The sequence below is a fragment of the Labrus mixtus genome, chromosome 8 (assembly GCF_963584025.1).
Source record: "Labrus mixtus chromosome 8, fLabMix1.1, whole genome shotgun sequence".
Taxonomy (NCBI): domain Eukaryota; kingdom Metazoa; phylum Chordata; class Actinopteri; order Labriformes; family Labridae; genus Labrus; species Labrus mixtus.
The window spans coordinates 15,377,425-15,395,864 of record NC_083619.1 but is presented as its reverse complement, the minus strand read 5'-3'; the positions used below and the strand labels follow the sequence as shown (position 1 = coordinate 15,395,864).

Genomic DNA, 18,440 nt, shown 5'->3' with positions numbered 1-18,440 from the left:
CCCCAGCTAGCTGTAACCGGCTAAGTGACGCTGTTGTCGAGTCGACGCCTCCCCAAAACCTCGGCAGCAGCTAAGCTGCACAGTCGACATGGCAAGAAAATATCGCAACAATTTCCTAAAGAAAGATGAAAATCTTCCAAGTCTTTTGGAATGAGTGAGTAGCATCGATAAAAAAAAATCATATTATTGTCCTGATAATAAATTCTTAGGTGTTTTACGTTGTGTTTAAATGATGTTAATGACGCATAGCTGTGGTTTAGTTGTTGCTAACACTAAAGAGAGCTAGCATACTGGCTAACTGGAGGGGGGGAGTACGGGTTGTTAGCCTTCTGTGCTCAGTATGACGAGAAGAGTATTTGTCTCCGCCGATTATCACAATGTGATCAAAATATAGTCCTACTAAGTGAATTATGTGCAACAAAAATGCATTCGTCGGTTAAAGTATAAGTATTATGAGTGCAGTGTGGTTGCTGGGTAGAGTTACATAATGTCGGTGTTGAGAGTCAAATGGCTCCACTTTCCAGTGTGTCACTGTGCTTCTCGTTTCCTTTACCGACATAGAACTCAGCGTGATTGTCAGTGTAACATATTCACACGAACATCTTTTATTCAGGTCTACGACTGTATTATAACCAACTCTTAAACAAGTTAAAGATCATTTATAATATTTTTTTTTTTAATCAAGACGACGCTCACTCGCTAAAGCAAACACAGCGAGAGCTAGCCACCCATAGCTTAGCTTGCTAAAAGTATGCTAACGTTTACGGCAGCTACAAAAACTATCACTTTGATTAAAAGATCAAAAAACATTCGTGATCGTGTAATTCCAGTCAACAAAAGCCACGTTAGAAATAACATTGTGAATTATAATAATAACGATCATGTTTGCAGCAAACTATTGGAAGAACTATTAAAGCAAAGGTTAGTCTTAAAAGAAGCTAGATGGACTTCGTTGTTAGCCTCTTCAGGACCCTTTGTCCGTGATCGTAGTGGGGAAACAAGCTCTTGTAAATAGGCCACACATCAGTTGTTTTGATCCTTCTCCGACGTTTGTTTTCACTTTTTATTTAAAGTATGTAAATTGATCCCCCCTTTTTTTAAATGTAGTTTTATGTCATTACTGAACAACGCACTGTTCTCGATATTAGTGTTAACATCGTACTATACGATAAACCTACTTTTACATCCAGATGCCTTTCAGATATTTCTCTAAGGAGATGCACTCATACACACTTGATCTGTAAATTATCACATTATTGAATATGATATAAAAAGTATTAAATGGTAATATTTCAGCTCTATACTTAATTGCTCACATTACTTGATGTTTTTTTTTTTAAACATACTTGTCTTTGTCTTTCTCTCTCTTTTACAGTATTCATCACGCGATGTGATCCAAAATCCACAATGTGTGAGAAAATTTAAGAACGATTGAGTTCGGAAGAAAAATTCTTGATTCCAGTGGAATCTTCCATATATATATTAATATTATTATTATTAGATTTTTTTTTCTGTGTTAAATCTTACACACATTTACACACACTTGTCCCATCAACATATAACCATGCCAGTGCAAGCACCACAATGGACGGAGTTCCTGCTGTGCCCAATCTGCACACAGACATTTGAAGAGACTGTTCGCCGGCCCATCAGCTTGGGCTGTGGACATACTGTCTGCAAGATGTGCCTGAACAAGTTACACCGAAAGGCCTGTCCCTTTGACCAGACAGCCATCAGCACAGACATCGAGCAGCTACCTGTCAACACGGCTCTGTTGCAGCTAGTGGGAGGCCAGGTAAGGCTTGTGTCTGTGTTCGTATATTTGTTTGGCAGTTTATGGCACAGCTTCCATGTTTAATTTTTCTTATTCTGGCTTGTGATTAAAGATAAAATACTCTTGGATTTCTTTGGTAGTAGACCGTTTTAAGAACATTTTATTTTTATGTTGACAGTAAAAACAAAATCTCTGTAAATACTGTTTTAAGACTTTTTTAAAGTGTTGTGCATGGGCTGCTACATGATGAACATAGCTTAAAGATTCCTGCATGAGTCACACTCCAATCATCGAGCAATTACTTTAATTCATTTGGTGTATGGAGTGCTGGCACAATCAGTTGTGTTTCTCTGAGGCAATGTTTGACCAACAGGGTGGAGCACCTCTAATGGTGTTTTGTCTTTGTTGGCCAAGTTTCCATCCATAAACTGTACAATGAAGGATAACGTCAGTATATCGACTTAGAGCCTTATGGGTGACTGATGTACTCATCACTGGTATGTCTTGTCTCTTAGGTGAGTGCCTAACATACTGTGCTCATGTAGGCTAGAAGCCTACAAATTCCAGTCAAATAAAATGCAACAATTGAAACTGAAATGTTTTTTTTTTTTAACCATGGAAGTTAACAAAAGTAACATTTATAATGAGAAGCTTAAAAGCTGCAGGGCTGTCTCAAAGCAAAAGGCCAAAATGTAACATGGCAGAATAGTTTTTATTGTTTGATTGCTTATACTGTATTTTTTCAATTAGCTGTTAATGGGGTTTGAAAGTGTGTCAGCAATGACGTGTGATGAAGTTTAACCTGAGCATGAAATACTAACATGAGCCATTTTCGGAAAGGCAGTAATGGAAAAATTTCAGATTGTTCAATTTGATTTTCCACATATACACAAGAAGAACATGTTGGCGACAGAAGTTACATTACGTGCACAGAGATTGTAATAGTTGCTTGCATACACTATGTTTTTGCAGGGAATCACAGGGAATAAAAGTCACCACCCTCTCCTACTCGCATGAGGGGAGTTCTCCTGATTATATCCTGCCGCGTTCTCGCATCAGCTTGCTCTGACTTTCTGTGGAAAATATACTCATTGGGGCTGGCAGGAGAAACTCTGGATATAGTTAGAGTGAAGAACTTCAGGAGTTTTTTTTACAAGTGTGAAATGACTTGAAATGACTTGATGAGAGATGTGTCTCTGTGGTCTCTACAGTGTGTTTTAAGTGTTATGTGAGCAATGATAGGCAATTCATTAACTTAACTAAGTTTAAACACATTGAGAAGTATCTTGATAATAAACAGAACACTCAGCTAGTCAATACATTTAAAAAGGGGACAAAATTATGGCTGTGAAAGTTCTCTACTTCACACTCATTAGATCATTATTGAGATAACCAAAAATGGCTCCAGCTTTGCTATGATGTTACCTAATGATTTCCTTCTCTGTGTTCTGCTGTAGGTTCCTAAGGCTCAGCCAGTTGCCTTGATTACCAGTCCAGAAGACTCGCAGCATTATGAGGAGGCCAGACAGTGTGTGGAGGAGCTGGCTCTCTACCTCAAACCTCTCAGCAACACCAGAGGTACTTTAAACACACACACACAGCCTTGTCATGTTTTTTTTTCCTTTTTCTACCTTTCTCACAAACTGCCAGGATAATTAAACTTGAGGTTATTGTCAACATGTGAAGTCTAGTACACAATATTTTTGGAATTCTGTGGCACAAAATGTGAGAATATTGTTGCTGATTGACAGTTATTTCATTCTTCCCCTTTCAAAAATGCTATATGAGTTAAGTTTAATAGTTATTTCCAGAGGTGCCACCATAAAAAACAAAAAAACACAAGCATCCATTACAGCTCATGAACTTGGAGCCCTTTGAAAATTTCCATTGGGAAAGTTTTCATGTAATGTAAATGTAACACAAAGAGGGTTAGATTTACACTTTTGTACACGGATAAAAATGATGCCCAGTTAAAGGCATCAGAATTACATATTGAGGAAACGTCTGATCATTAACATTTTGGATCGTCATCAGTTGAAGTAACTGTGTAATAAGTACTATCATAAAATACTTTGCTACAACCAATACCATGCTTTAAAAGAACGTTTTTAAGGCTTTGAAGTTATTTCTGGGTTAATGCTTAAATCAGCCAATTTTTATTTGGAGTTTTGCCAGATGGACCTGGTGTATCCATCATTTAAAAAAAAAAAAAAAAAGCAGAACTAACTTTTTCTGTTAATATAGTGCAGAGACATTCCTCATGTCTACTTCTTGTTAATGGCCTTTAAAATGTTTTTATAGTCACATGGTTTAGCCACATTGGACGGTGAGTCATTGCATATATTATTTATAGCATTACTTTCAAAACAAAATGTGTACAACACTGTTTATACACCACTCCAAAGAACCCCTCAGTTACTTCAGCACAGAGACAGACAGACTGGTAAATGTTCATAATCAAACATTCAGGATTTAATCAACAAGTCATGGGAACAGCTTGTCTTTTTATAAACTGTTTTCCAGGCCTAAGTGTTGGTTTTGAAAAGGCATATGTAGGGGGCCAACTCATAAAAATGTTCCTAACTGCAATACAAATATAGAAACGGAATCCCCTATATTACATTCTGTATTGTTCATGATTCTGTAAGATTGGTATTCTAAAGAGAAGTAAACAGTCCTTTAAGGACATTGTCAGACCACCAGGTGACTGATGGGACTTTGAATCGGATACAATGTGAAATATGGTATTCATAAAGGGAGAACTAGCCAGTCTTTTATTATATGTTTCTTTTTATATAAAGACAATTTCATGAGTAATTGTTGCATAAAAATATGCAAGACTACATGAAATACAGGCTTAGAGGCTCCACATTTCCTGTTGGAGCATCCCCTTCTGTTTCAATTGTGTAAACTAACAAATTAACTTTTATATTGTATTGAATTTAATCTTAAACAGGACACTTTAAAAAGTATATACAACAGGCTTGATGTGAGAACTGTCCTTTCTTCATTTATATCCTTTTTCCCCATCGAAAATTATAAAGTTGAATTGGCAGCTCTCAGAATATTATAAACCCAAACCTCTACATTAGACTGTTTTAGTTTTAGATGGGTTTTTGATTTTGATTTTGCAGCTTAGTTTATACATTATTTTTTTTAACCAGTTCTGTGTTTTCTCTCCCCAGGTGTGGGTCTAAGCAGCACGGCCCAGAGCATTCTTAGTCGACCCATGCAGAGGAAACTGGTAACTCTTGTCCACTGCCAGCTGGTGGAGGAGGAGGGCCGTGTGAGAGCCATGAGAGCTGCCCGCTCTCTGGGTGAGAGAACTGTGACTGAGCTCATTTTGCAGCATCAGAATCCACAGCAGCTCTCCTCCAATCTGTGGGCTGCTGTGCGAGCACGTGGATGTCAGTTTCTAGGACCTGGTAGGTTCTTTTCCTTCATCTGCAAAGTGAGACAGAAACAACACTTCTTGACACTCAGTTGTTTATGTTTATATTTGTATTTTACTTTTTTCCCCAGCCATGCAGGAGGAAGCTCTAAAGTTGGTCCTTCTTGCTTTGGAGGACGGCTCTGCTCTGTCCAGGAAGGTGTTGGTTCTCTTTGTAGTCCAGAGGCTGGAGCCACGATTTCCACAGGCCTCTAAGACCAGTATAGGCCACGTGGTGCAGCTCCTTTACAGGGCCTCCTGCTTTAAGGTATGTCCCTTACTGAGAACCAGAAAACATTCCTCCAAAATTTTAAGATTCTTACAAATAGTGTACTAAATGTGGTGCTGCTGTCCAATGCTCAGTTCAAGAACACACTTACCTCAGTTTCACCCTAAGCTGCTTTGTTTTAAGTTTATTTAGCTAAGTAGAAATATTACATTACCTGTCAGTCATCAAGAAGTCATCAAAAATGTATCTGCAAAAGGTGCGACTTACCTTCTATTCTATGCCTTCGTAGGTAACCAAACGTGATGAAGATTCATCCCTGATGCAGTTGAAAGAGGAGTTCCGTACTTATGAGGCATTGCGGCGCGAACATGACTCTCAGATAGTTCAGATAGCCATGGAGGGTGGTCTGCGTATTGCTCCTGACCAGTGGTCATCTCTGTTATATGGAGATCAATCTCACAAGTCACACATGCAGTCTATCATTGATAAGGTGTGTAAGGTTTTTTTTAATTTTATGTGCATATTTTTTACATCATATATTTATATTGTGAAAGTTCTCTGACATGTAAGCATGTTCTGCATGGGGATCCTTTCTTGTATAAACCAACTTAAGCATTTATGCCCTACCCTATGTTCTTCTACTTTCAATATAGCTGCAGACCCCGGCTTCTTTTGCTCAGAGTGTTCAAGAACTGACGATTGCGCTGCAGAGGACTGGAGACCCAGCCAACCTCAACAGGCTGCGACCCCACCTGGAGCTACTGGCCAACATTGATCCCAGTCCTGGTAGGGAACAACCTCAGGAATATTTGTTTTGGGAGCCCAATAGCCTAGCTATTGGGCTATATGTTGCTTGGGCCTGTGTGAACATTTTATTAAAAAAATGTCTCATTCATTAGGCGCTTAGGCCCAACCCACACATACCCAACCCTTTAGACTTAGAAGCTCCATCAATCAAAACATTGTGATAAAGCCTGTATTCTCATATCTCTATTTGTTTCCAAAGATGCCCCCCCTCCAACTTGGGAGCAGCTTGAGAAGGGATTGGTAGCAGTGAAAACAGTGGTGCATGGCCTGGTGGACTTCATCCAGAACCACAGCAAGAAAGGAGCTGACCCTCAACAGGTCAGTCTATCCGTTCAATCACAAACAGAGATTTGCAGCTGATTTTTCCCCCCCACCCCTTGTTTGTTGCTTAATTATTACAGCGTCAAGTAATATCATGTAATTTGTCTTAGAAGAAAGTAGGGCTGTGAATCTCTCCTTATCTGATTCAATTATCCAGAGCTACAATCAGATTCAGTAAAATATGTGGAATCTGATCAGATACAAATTGATAATTGAATCAAAAGTAGTTTTTTTAGCCATTACTTTTTTAATTATAGCCAGTGTGTCATTTCAAAATAACAACCTTGTGTTTATACATTTTCCAAGAGACAAGTGAATATGCCTAATGTGCAAACAACTATTCTGACATTGTGGATATTATTTGAAGTCCTAGTTACAAACCCATGCCCAGGTTTATCACCTTAGTTTTGATATTCGGGTCTGCTTGGGCTTATTCATATTAAGTCCAAATTATTTCATTTGAGTGTGGAGAGTTGTAAATTGCTGTGGCAATGTTGGACGTTGTTGTTTTCTCCTTGTAAGCTAACTTGTGCTAACTGGCGAGCCCCCTAAGCTCACGTTACTCTCGTAAGAGTTAAAAGGCCAAACTCAGTGTCGCCAGATTAAAGATGCTAAACATAGCATGCAGGATAGGAAAGTAAACCTCTGTTCATAACTTTTAAACCAGGATTCGGATTAGGAAAAACTGGTAAAATCGGTTGCTGATTCAGATTGGTATATCTTTACACCACTAGAAGAATGTTTTTTCTTTTCTACAGAAGAATGTTAATTTACAATTGAAGGGGTTCTTAAGGTTTGTGTTGCACTTTCACCTCAATAAAACAATTTGTTGTTTTCTTTCAATTTATAACTCATCTTTTCCTAACTAACTGTCGTGTTTAATATCACTAATATTGAAAGTTCAACTCTGTTTGTTGTTTTGTAGAGCCACATTTTTAAACAGGGTTTTACCATATGACCACAAGAGGCCATATGTTTTCCATTAAAATATTTTGTACCTTCCTTCAGCCTCCACAGCACAGCAAGTACAAGACTTACATGTGTCGCGACATGAAGCAGAAGGGCGGCTGTCCTCGGGGGGCCAGCTGCACCTTTGCTCACTCTCAGGAAGAACTGGAGAAGTGAGTCTGACATATATAGCATGTCTATTCTATTCAAAACGCAGTTTTAAAGTGCCCTTCATCTCTGACACATTTTGTATCATGTTGTATGTACTTAAGGTATCGTAAAATGAACAAACGTCTGGCAGCTCGCCTTCCTGGCTCAGGAGGGCTCATGCCAGATGATGGCCTTCCTCTTGATGTAGCAGTGACCCGGAAGCCTTCACCACTCACCAACGGCAGTGGTGTAAACTCTTTGCCCCAGCTCATTCCCCGTGGCACCGACTCAGTCCCATATGAGCTACTGCGTAAACCCATGAAGATGGATGGAGGCAGTCCCAGTGCCCCAGGGTCCCCACCTGACCCGTGAGTATAGCATTCTGTGTTCATCAAATTAAGTGGCAGTAAGAAAAAGGCATCCTAGGTGTATGTAATTATACTGTGATGGAAACCAGCTCATTGCATTGTGTTCTTTTTTCTAGTTTAATTCTGACCCTTTTAATAGAGAAACGATAGGTAGATCCTGAAATTAACATGTCATTAGCACTATACAAGCTCAAGTCCATTTACCATTTTGAACTAAAAGAATAATATTCCAATAAAAAGTTTAAGGGAAAGAATATTTATTTCACTTGTATCTAAAGCTGTCTTGCTAACACCATCAGCACCACCAGGTGTAGTCTTCAGCTTTAAGTGCAAGACTAAGAAATAAGATTAGTTCTGCTATGTTTAATCTAGCATTTTCACCCTTTAGCATGGACGCTGTTACCAAAACCGGCATGCCTCTGCCACCTCATGCCATGGCCCATCAAAGGATGCAAGCAGACCACCTCTCTGGGGTAAAGCACATGCCTGTAGTACCTAGAGGTCTTCCTGTGTACCCCCAACAACAGCTCCAAGAGATGTGCTATGACCCTCGTCCTCCACCCTCTGCTTCTCAGTATGAGCCTGCACAGTATGCCACAGGTAGGGGTCAATACACTTATAATGCACTGTTTGATTTGTGTGTGACTGATGAAAAGTGAGTGATTAATTTCCACATATTAATGGTTTAGGGATGTGTCATTAATTATATTTTTCTATAATTATTTCCCAGGGTACCCCTACCAACAGCCACCCCAGTATGTCTCTCGGGATTACAATCGTAACCCTCCTCCCCCGAGTGAGTCAGGACCCCCTTACCAAGACCCTTATCCTGGCTACGGTCATCCAGAGCGCCCGTACCAGGCCCCTCACTCTGGTCCACCCTTCTCCTACCCTCACCCTCCTCACCATGACCGAGGTCGCCACGGGGCATATGCAGGCCCACCACCTCCCCCACAGCCTTACCCATCTCAGAGGGATAGTCTGGTCAGAATGAGTCCTGCTCCTCTGGATGTTCCACCACAGTCAGCTGGGCAGGCCAACTCGCTTTACCACCAGGAGCCTAGTGGCCGGGATAGATACCACCCAGAAGGTTACTATCCACCAGGAGCTCAGCATCCTCCCATGAGGGCTTACGTCAGGGTGAGTCTGTTTGACCTGTTCCTCACTTTGCCCCTCATGCTTTGTGTGGCCTTCTAAGTTTCAAAATACATTCTAGCAGTCAAGAGGAAACATTTCTCTGTGTGTCTCAGGGGCCATCGTATAGTGGTTCACAGCCGAGCCTGGACTACCTGCACAGACGTCGGCAGGAGCTGATATCCCAGCTTGAGGAAAGAAAGGTCATCTCCCCTCCGCCATTTGCTGCCTCTCCCACTCTTCCTCATCCCTTTCCTAGTGACTACCCTCCAGATGTAAGCTCTATGAGAATTTAAATTTTCTTCAACTTTTACAAATCATACAATTGCATTACACTCTATCCGAACATGTTAGTATGAGCTTACATTAAAACTTCCTTTTTGTATTTTCTATGTTCTGTATACAGTATGGCGAGGAGAGCTCTAAAACAATGATGACAATGAAGTGCAGGGAGCCTGACTATGCAGGGCAGTACTCTCCCTGGTCTTGTGAAACCATTGGCTCCTACATTGGCACTAAGGACCCAAAACCCAAAGACGTTATGGTTCCGGGTTCCATGGAGATGATGGTGAGTCCTAATGGATACTTGCGTTAATAAACATCCCCATTTTAGAGGGAAAATATCACTACTTTGTCAGCTGTGTGTGAATGCATGTGAATGGAGTACTTCTACATAAAGTTATCAGGCACTTCACGTAGCAGCCTCCGTAATCAGTGTGTAAATGTATGAAAGTACATGTAGTGTTAAAGCACATTGAGTTCTTAGAAGACTAGAAAAGCACTCCACAAGTCCATTCTTTCTCCTCCTGTTTGCCAGAATGTGGAGGCGAAGGGTCTGAGGGAACCATCGCTTGAGGCGCCTCGCAGGGGTACAGAAGTCAAGGATGATGACCCTATTATCCCTTTTGGCCCCCAGCCCACCGTATCACGCTTCGGTGCCATTTCCCGCACCTCAAAGACGGGGTACCAGACCGCAGGCCCTGTGCAGGCTATGGCCTCCACTCCTCAGAATTCAAACTCTAAACATATGGCCATGTCAGGTAAGAAAACATGCGCAGAACAACAGTAATGACTGTCAAAAAAGAAAGTGCATTTGTATATTTTGGCTTTTATTGCCTTATACTGGAAGTACAAGATGTTCTGTTCACATTACTGGGGTTTAACCATTCAGCTTTTAATTGACAGTATTTCTCACCACTTTCTTACCACCTCACCTACAGCAGAATACACATATGGAAGCCAAGGAGGATGGGCTGGAGCTCCATACCCCTCCCACCAGGCTGCCTCCTCGTCTCAGGGACATTTTAGCGAGCGGTGGGCCCTACTTTAATTTATTCCTGTCTTATATAGTATTTATATGATGACGATACTAATAAGGTTTTCAGTGAAATATCAGAAAAAAAGATGATAATGATCCAAGTTGTACTAATTTCTTGCTGTATTTCATCCTAGAAGCCTACCAATGGCAGCGACAGACAGAGAACAGTTAAAGATTGAGCTGCAGCAGGTCAACCAGCAGATCAACCAACAGACTCAAATGAGAAGCATAGAGGTGAGTAAGCTCCAGAACACTGATCATCTACTGGCGGCCCGTGGGCCACATCTGGTCCCCCATAGCTTCCCATCTGGTCCCCAGAATATATTTCAATTCAGAAAATGTGAGGAGGAAAAAATATGTTGTGTTATGTAGGGTATCTTTTTAAGATTCATATAGCTATGAATAAGTTGTTTTTTTGCATGTTGTTTAACATTTGTTTTTGTTAATCTTTTAAACAAACTAATCAGTCAAAAAAAGAAAAGAGGAAACAGCATGGTAAATGGTCGTCTTTCGTTTCATTATAAATTTAATAGAGATTATTTCTAAGATTACAGGCCTTATGACATCAGAAATCAAATATCGCTCTACATATCCAATAAAACGTGGAGAAGTCCAGACCTGTGATTAAACAATAAACATCTAAATCAAATCAAAAGGCTGAAATACCTGTATTAGGTCAATGGGAGAAATTGAATTTCCCCTCTTACACCAACTTCTTCACATCAGGCTTGACAGCTATGTGCAAGCATATTTTAAAGTCTGGCCCCCACAGTGTCTGTTTGAAACAAATTGGCCCTAGAACTATGATGGTCTGGAACTACTTGCATTTATAGTCCTACTGTCATTGCACATGGTACCTGATGATGTAAATGATAAAATCAGTTCAAAGTTGTGACTTCTCACTTTTAAAATAAAGTTTTTTTCATTATATGCTGTATTAATTAATGCCTGACATTCCTGAATTGCACACGCATCCTCTTTACCTTCTGTCTTATCACACAGGCTGCCAATAACCCTTTACTGCTGCAGAGGGATGCCAGTGGATTAGCAGGCCAGCCTGTGCAGCCCGGCCAGAGCCAGGGAGTAGCAGCTCAGCAACAGCCTAAGTGGCCAGCAGGGGGAGCAAGTTCAACATCTGTCTCCAGTGAACAGTTGAGCATGGAGCTCCACCAAGTGGAAAGAGAGATTGGCAAGAGGACTCGAGAAATGGCTCTGGTGAGGAGTGGTGAACTGTTAAGCAATGGATGTAACAGTTATTTTGTGAATATTCTAAGTTAGGGATGGGGCATTGACATTATGGTGCTATGATTGGAGGAGGGGACATTCAAGGAAAGCCAGGCTATAACAAATGGATTTTAAGTCGTGAATTACAAAACCATCACTGGAAAATATAGAAGACAATAGAGATTATTTTTTTCTTTTTAATATTTATTTTTCAGGGAGAGAGAGTAGGGAATGACGTGGGAAAGGAGCCACAGGCTGGATTCGAACCTGGGCTGCCCGCGTTGAGGTCTATAGCCTCCATACATGGGGCGTGCGCAATAACCACTGCGCCGCCAGCGCCCAAACAATAGAGATTCTTGTGCCATACCGCCATGAGATCATATATGCATAAAACAAAAACGGCTTTAATGATCTAGGGCAAGTCTTCAAGGGACACTGATTTTTTTTTGATTTTTTTGTCCATCTCAAATTCAGGAAAACCAAGTAGCCCATGATGTTCAGCAGTACAAGATGAAACCTGCAGAAAATGGACAACCAGAGCACAAAGCTCAGCTGGAAGAAATCTCCCTGGCTCTTGGGTGGGTATAACATGCTTGGACATAAAAATGTGTTAATGTATAATGTAAATATGATAATATATTTGATGTGTTTCATTATTAACCTGATCAAATGCCAATATTCTGTGTTTTTTTTCTCTCCTTTATTCAGCGAGGTTTCAAACGGATCCAGCAGTCTGCAAGAAAGTGCAGTGGGCGGGTCCATGCTGTCACTGACCAGTAAGACGTCTGCGTTGAGCCTGTGTTCTGATCCAGGTGCCACTGGTTCAGAGATGCAGAAGAATGGCGTTGTCCATTCCTGCTCCTAGGCAGTTCACACTTCGACACACACATACACACACAGACAGAAACACACACAAGATGCTCATTTTAAAAGCATGCACAGGCACACATACACCCATTCTATTTAGAAGATGAGCAGTATCTGCCGTGATATGAATTTTCTTTCTTTTTGTTCTGTGAATGAGCTTTTTTTAATAACTTTCCTTGCCTGGAAACCAGGGCATATGGTAACATTTCTCGTGTGTGTTAATTCTTTTTTTTTTTTGCACTGGGATTATTGATTAACAAGGCTCACAATAGTTATATCAGAAAGAGAAAATGGTGGTGATGTTGACAATGGTTTTGTACTTCATTATAAAAAAAACAGGCATATTATATCCTCAACAAAAAACATGTCCAGGTATGTTATTGATCCTCCCCTATAGAAGATATTTCTGGTTTTGTTATAGCAGTATACATCAATGAACGGTTAAACACGGAGGAGCACATAAGAAGCACTATTACATCTCATGCACTCTGAGGAACTTCTTTATTGCAATCTGACGATCCAAGAAGGTATTACAGAAAACATCAGAAGTGTTGTCACTTGGTTATCACCCCCAGGATTGTAAAAAGTGGTCGCCCAGATTGAGATAGTCTGAGGAGGGAAAAAGCAGCAAAATACCACACAAGTATTCAGCTGAAATTGAGATGCAAGAGCTTTTAGAAATCACTTTTGCACCACATGCACGTTCTCACCTGCCACGAGAAGTCTGATTTTATTAGTGCATTTTATGAACACATCATATGTCTGTTTCATACTTGAAATCAGTATATTATATATTTAATTGAAGCATTCTGTTTTAAAGATTGCAAAAAGTCTTTTTGATAATGAGCTTTCCACATGTTTTCTATAAGGGAATCTACTTACTATGGTGCTTCTCTTGGTTGTCGTGTGACCTGATGTGGTTGGTTGCAATGCCTTTCACCTGTGCTCTTTAGGGCTGCATTCAGTCCCACCTGATTGTGTTAGAAAAGCTCAAATAGGCACGTGAGTTTTTTGTAGACTGAGTGTACATGTTCAGGCTGAGAGAGTACTTCTTTCCGCCTCAGGAGCAAGGTAACTCGATATACTTTTTAACATCAGCATAACTGAAAGATTTCCCTCCTCAGAACTTCTCATCTGGCCACACAAAAGGCCTCCCCATTGGGATTATCTTGTCATTTGTTTTCCTAACTTCTATGAAGTTGCCTTCCCTTGTGATCTTTTTTAATTTTGTTGAATTTTTCATGCTTTAAGTTGTTACAATTCTGGGGAGTGACCTACCTAGTAAAGGCTTAATAGAGTTGAGTTGATTGATGGTTCTCTCTGTTATTAAATGGTTGACTACCGAGTAAAAGCCGACGTATCATCTGTGACCTTAGAAAGGTTACCGTTGTAGGGTTTTTAGCCATACATTGCTTTTGAAATCATGTTTACAGCTGTGGATAATATAAGTGTTGGTAACTGAGGGCTAGATAAAACAAGCTATCGACAACTAGCAGATTTCAATAAACCCCAGCATCTTTGTTTGAGTCAAATATTATATTTACCATAAAACATCCAATAAAAGCCAGTCCCTTTTATCAGCTGGTTGTTTCGGCATATTTGAATTAAGACAGGTATGCGTGACCTTGTTGTTTTTTCAGCTTTCACTCAAACGCCACACATTACATTTACTGATCAGCCTGGGAAATGATTAGAACCTGGATGAAAAAAATCTTGAGAAGCAGCAGCAAAACACTTAAACATTCAAGCTGAACATCAACATCTCTCTCTCTCTCTTTTGTTGTCCTGGGCTGTCTTGCCAAAGCAAGATCACATTAGTGATCAGTTATTTAATCTGGTAATTGCCTGATTTGTATCCACGTCATTATTTTCTGTTCTAAACCAAAAAATGTATACTTTTTCTATCTTTACTGTATGAAAGGCCTGTCTCGTATGCGTGTCCCAAAATAAAGGCAGGGTGATTTCAAACGCTAAAGTAAATGGAAACCCTGGCTATTTTTTAAAGTGTTACTGTAGTCTTGTCATACCTAGTTGTCATCATCACCACCATTACCATTACTGTTGCTCTTTCTCCGTCATGTACTGTTTACTGCTGACGCTCAAAAGTGAGCTCTTTGCCTTTTGTAAACAATTAGCATGATTGGCTTCACTTTTACAGCTCTGCTCAGAGTGAGTGAGTCCCTGCGTTTGAACGGTTAAAGGATAGTGGAGACGCTCTGCTTTTTAAGTGAATGTTTAGCCTTTGTTTTGGTCAGATACGGGGTACTGAAAAACGAACCGTTTTAAAGATCCTTGATAAGAGCTGAGTCAAATAATTGGAGACACAAATGTTTGTTGTGTCTGACATCCTCGTCTGGCTTGTTAAAAAGGGCATCTCTTCCTATTTGTCAGCGCCATAATAGTGGAATTTTTTGGGTTTTTTCTTTATTTCAAATTTTCCCACCACACTTCAAGCCTTTGGCTGCTCCGCGCTACATTTATTGTCTAGGTACACAGCTCACTTATACATATAAGTATGTATACATACATTAATATACTAAAGCACTATTAATGTGCCACCTCTTATTTTACTCGCTCAGCATTTATATTAAATGATCTCTACTTAGAATCAGCAATGTTTTTTTTTGTTTTCTGTCCACTGGTTGCCAACACAGACTTTATCCTTTCCCAGATGAAGGACTTCTGTGCGCATTGATGTGTGTTCACTTAATCTTTTGTGTTCAAACAAAGATGTTCTTTATAGACGATGCTTCCGAAGAAGATAAAATTCTGTACCTTTGGAAACTTATGGAGACGTTTTGTGTGTGCTAGATTGTATTGTAGAAATGTACCCTAAGTTTTTTTTTTGTTTGTTTGTTTGTTTTTTTTTCCCCTCAAAGTGTGCTGTATTGGGTGATAGTGTTCAGCTATTAGAAAATTGTTTGGGGGGATGTTTCTCACCCATGCCCCCAAGAGGATATTCAGGAAGTCTTTGATAAAAGCTTGGCCTTAAATCCTCTTTACTGCTCCTCTTCCTTGTCTTGCTTTAGGAGAATGAGCTCTCAAAAATAGAAACAACGCTGAATTGGCATGATCTGAAGTGATCAAATGACCCCTAGTGGATTCTCCCTCCTTTTTCATATAAAACAGCAACAACACAATGATTCAAATCTCTGACCATTCGACGCTAAATTTATATTTGTATTATTTGTTAAGGATATGTTGTTGAGCTAGCTGCGTTTGTAGTTTTATCTTTCTCTCTTTTTGTTTCTTTATTTCTGCGATAGTTGAGTGAATTTACTGACCTGCAAGTCTTACAGTCTTTAATGCATCACCTGACCTGATGTGCGGTCAACAGCTAGACAAGTATTCAAGTGACATTCACACAACTTTTTTTTTTTCTTCTGACAGCTATTCACAAAATTGTCCCTAAAATCGTAATTCTGTTGTTAAAATTCTATGAATGAGCAACATTTAATTGTGTTAATTCAATGTTTCTTTTAACTCTGAGTGCAAGTCAACCAAAAGTTTCACAAGGCTAGTTCTACCTGAAAGGTCACTGCAGGTCTGAATGGGCTGAAATTGCTTAGCAGAGCTTACATACAGTAACTGAGGGGGGGATTTACTGTACAGTAAATAGCAAAGATTTTCATTTTAATCTCTTGCGTGTTTTTGTTTCTGAGTGGAACTGCTGCCTCTAGCCCTCATTTCTATAACCATTTAACCCCTCCACTCCCACCATTGACCACTGAACTCTGTTACTGCTGTTTGAGGCTCACATTTTATTCCTTGACTTTCTGGGGAAATCGCAAATGGCTATTTTATATGATTACGCCCTTGTAAAATATCTCTTAAATTAAGGTACAGGTTTGATTTCAGCAAGAAAAAAAGAGGTTTTTATATGTATATTATACTCCATTAAGGAATGTCTAGAATTATCTTCCTCCAATGTGGATGTAGCCATTATTACGCCATTTTATGACTTTGTAAGAGAATTCACTGTGTGAAAATTGGTTTGCATTTTTGTATAATACAATCTGCTTTTTTTTTCGTTTGATACGAGAGGGAGGTCAAACTGGAAGTTTGAAGAGAGAAAAAAATGAACCTGTGAAATTGAGAAAACAAAGTGTAACTTATGTAAAACAGTGATCCTAAGCTGAGGGGAAAGATTAAATGATATTGCTAACTCAGAACGTTTGTGCCGTTTTTATTTTTAAAAGTCACCCATTTAAAATGTGACCTCAGTTTTGTTCATTGCTTCTTTCTTTTCCTGTCTTCTAGCCACCCAGCAGTCAATCAGAAGCTGTAACTGCTTTTCTATATTTATACATCTACAGTTTGTACTCTCTGCTGAAGGGACTCTCAATCTATTTAAGAACAAAAGATGTAATGTGATGGGAAAGCGCTGTATAATGGAAGTTGATTTAAAAATTAAGCTTTTTATGGAAAGCCAAAAGGATCATACTTGGTCTCTAATGTCATTTGATATGCAACCGCTGCACTCTTTTCTCTTTTAAGCATTTGGTGATTAAAGGTTCAGATATGTTTGAATGTGAACACAAACACAGGAGAGCTCAAAATCAAACCTCACCAGCAGGTGTTTAAGAAACACTGGTTGGGCATGAATGAAATGCCCTGAAACAGAGAAGATGCAGCAAGAGAGATAAACTCCAGCTTAGTTAAGTTCCATGAAGTGTCTGCTATCACTGCCACAAAGAACAGTATCACAACATTCCTGCATCTTCTATATTGTATGATTGTTCCACTGACAGCTCACCTGAAAGTGTTGGCTATGCTGCACAAACCTGAGGTATCAGTCATGATAAATCAGTCACTCTGTGGTCTGCTCCTTAACTGTTGGTTGAGTTATTGATAAGGCAGTTAACAAGTGTGAGAAGTTTAGGTAAATCATTTTGAATACTTCTACCACTGTGTCATAATTAGGAACTTATTGTTAAATATATCCCAACACCAGACCTTTTGTATAGAAGCCTTTAGCGGACATGCATCCTTATTCATCATTTTATTTACCGGTACACCGTTTTCCTGTGATACATATCTGTTCATTTGATTTATTCTCTACTTCTCTTGGTTTTCCCATGTTAACAAAGTTTGTTTATATCATTCATAATGGATGAATTTATAGCATTATGTCAATATAACAAGGCTTGTTTTCTGGTCATTTCTGGATGATTTTCTGGCATTCTAGTACAAAAAGCAGTGGGCCAGTCTGTGTGAGAGGACAAATCATTACATGATGTTCTACTGTTGCTCACACCAGAGGTAAGTTTGTGCTTTTTCAACTTTTGGGAAAAAGAAAAAAATGCAAATATTACAGGGAGAAAAAACTAAAATTACTTGTAAAATTAATGGATGCATGTCCACACAAAACACACGGGTCATTTGCATCAACACTTATTTTATTTCAAAATGAATGAAAACATTACATTTATATTTCTGTGTCTAAATATGACACAATTGCTGCTAAATTACTTGTGCAACAAATATGACTTTTGTTACTCCACATTAGTCGGATCGAAGGACACATGTCTCCCATCATGCAACATTTTCATGGCCTCCATGCTCGTAAGTACAAATCTGAAAGGTATGTGATGTAATAATTTGAGTAGTGTTTCTTTACCTGACAGTTCTCTACCACACGCTCCCTTTTGGTTGACTTTGGTATTGTAATGGCTCCTTTCTAAAAGAAATACAAGAAAAACTACACTGAAGTGACGCACATTTTACATAGAGGAATTTTAGTTTCAGAATTGTAGACGCGGTTGCATCGACATGTTGCTAAAATATATTCAAACCTAATATTTACTACAGTGTAACAGTTAGCGCACTGCAAAAGCACCTGAACATTAAACTGGAAACATTTTATTTTT

General features: G+C 39.4%; 1 protein-coding gene across 7 annotated transcripts; it reads left to right on the top strand.

The window, feature by feature from the left end:
* Window positions 1–50: 50 nt before the first annotated feature.
* rc3h1b (ring finger and CCCH-type domains 1b) lies at window positions 51–16,742 on the top strand. 7 transcript variants are annotated; one of them, XM_061044617.1, is made up of 20 exons: window positions 51–154; window positions 1,376–1,795; window positions 3,232–3,352; window positions 4,960–5,199; window positions 5,297–5,472; window positions 5,723–5,923; window positions 6,087–6,219; window positions 6,440–6,558; window positions 7,570–7,682; window positions 7,782–8,027; window positions 8,416–8,627; window positions 8,758–9,167; window positions 9,278–9,436; window positions 9,568–9,729; window positions 9,979–10,201; window positions 10,385–10,475; window positions 10,617–10,713; window positions 11,482–11,694; window positions 12,178–12,281; window positions 12,412–16,742. In XM_061044617.1, the coding sequence occupies exons 2-20, from the start codon at window positions 1,565–1,567 to the stop codon at window positions 12,566–12,568; spliced, it is 3,408 nt and encodes a 1,135-aa protein (XP_060900600.1). In that variant the 5' UTR covers window positions 51–154; window positions 1,376–1,564; the 3' UTR covers window positions 12,569–16,742. The 7 variants fall into 7 exon arrangements, with proteins under 7 accessions (XP_060900600.1, XP_060900599.1, XP_060900597.1 ...); XM_061044616.1 differs by having other exon boundaries at window positions 10,382–10,475; XM_061044614.1 differs by having other exon boundaries at window positions 10,382–10,475; window positions 10,614–10,713.
* Window positions 16,743–18,440: the final 1,698 nt, after the last annotated feature.

Coding starts and splice junctions, on each gene's coding strand:
- rc3h1b (XM_061044611.1), top strand. CDS start 1,565: ATGCCAGTGCAAGCACCACAATGGACGGAGTTCCTGCTGTGCCCAATC. Junction 3,353..4,959: donor ACCTCTCAGCAACACCAGAG/GTACTTTAAACA, acceptor TTCTCTCCCCAG/GTGTGGGTCTAAGCAGCACG. Junction 10,476..10,613: donor CAGGGACATTTTAGCGAGCG/GTGGGCCCTACT, acceptor ATTTCATCCTAG/AAGCCTACCAATGGCAGCGA.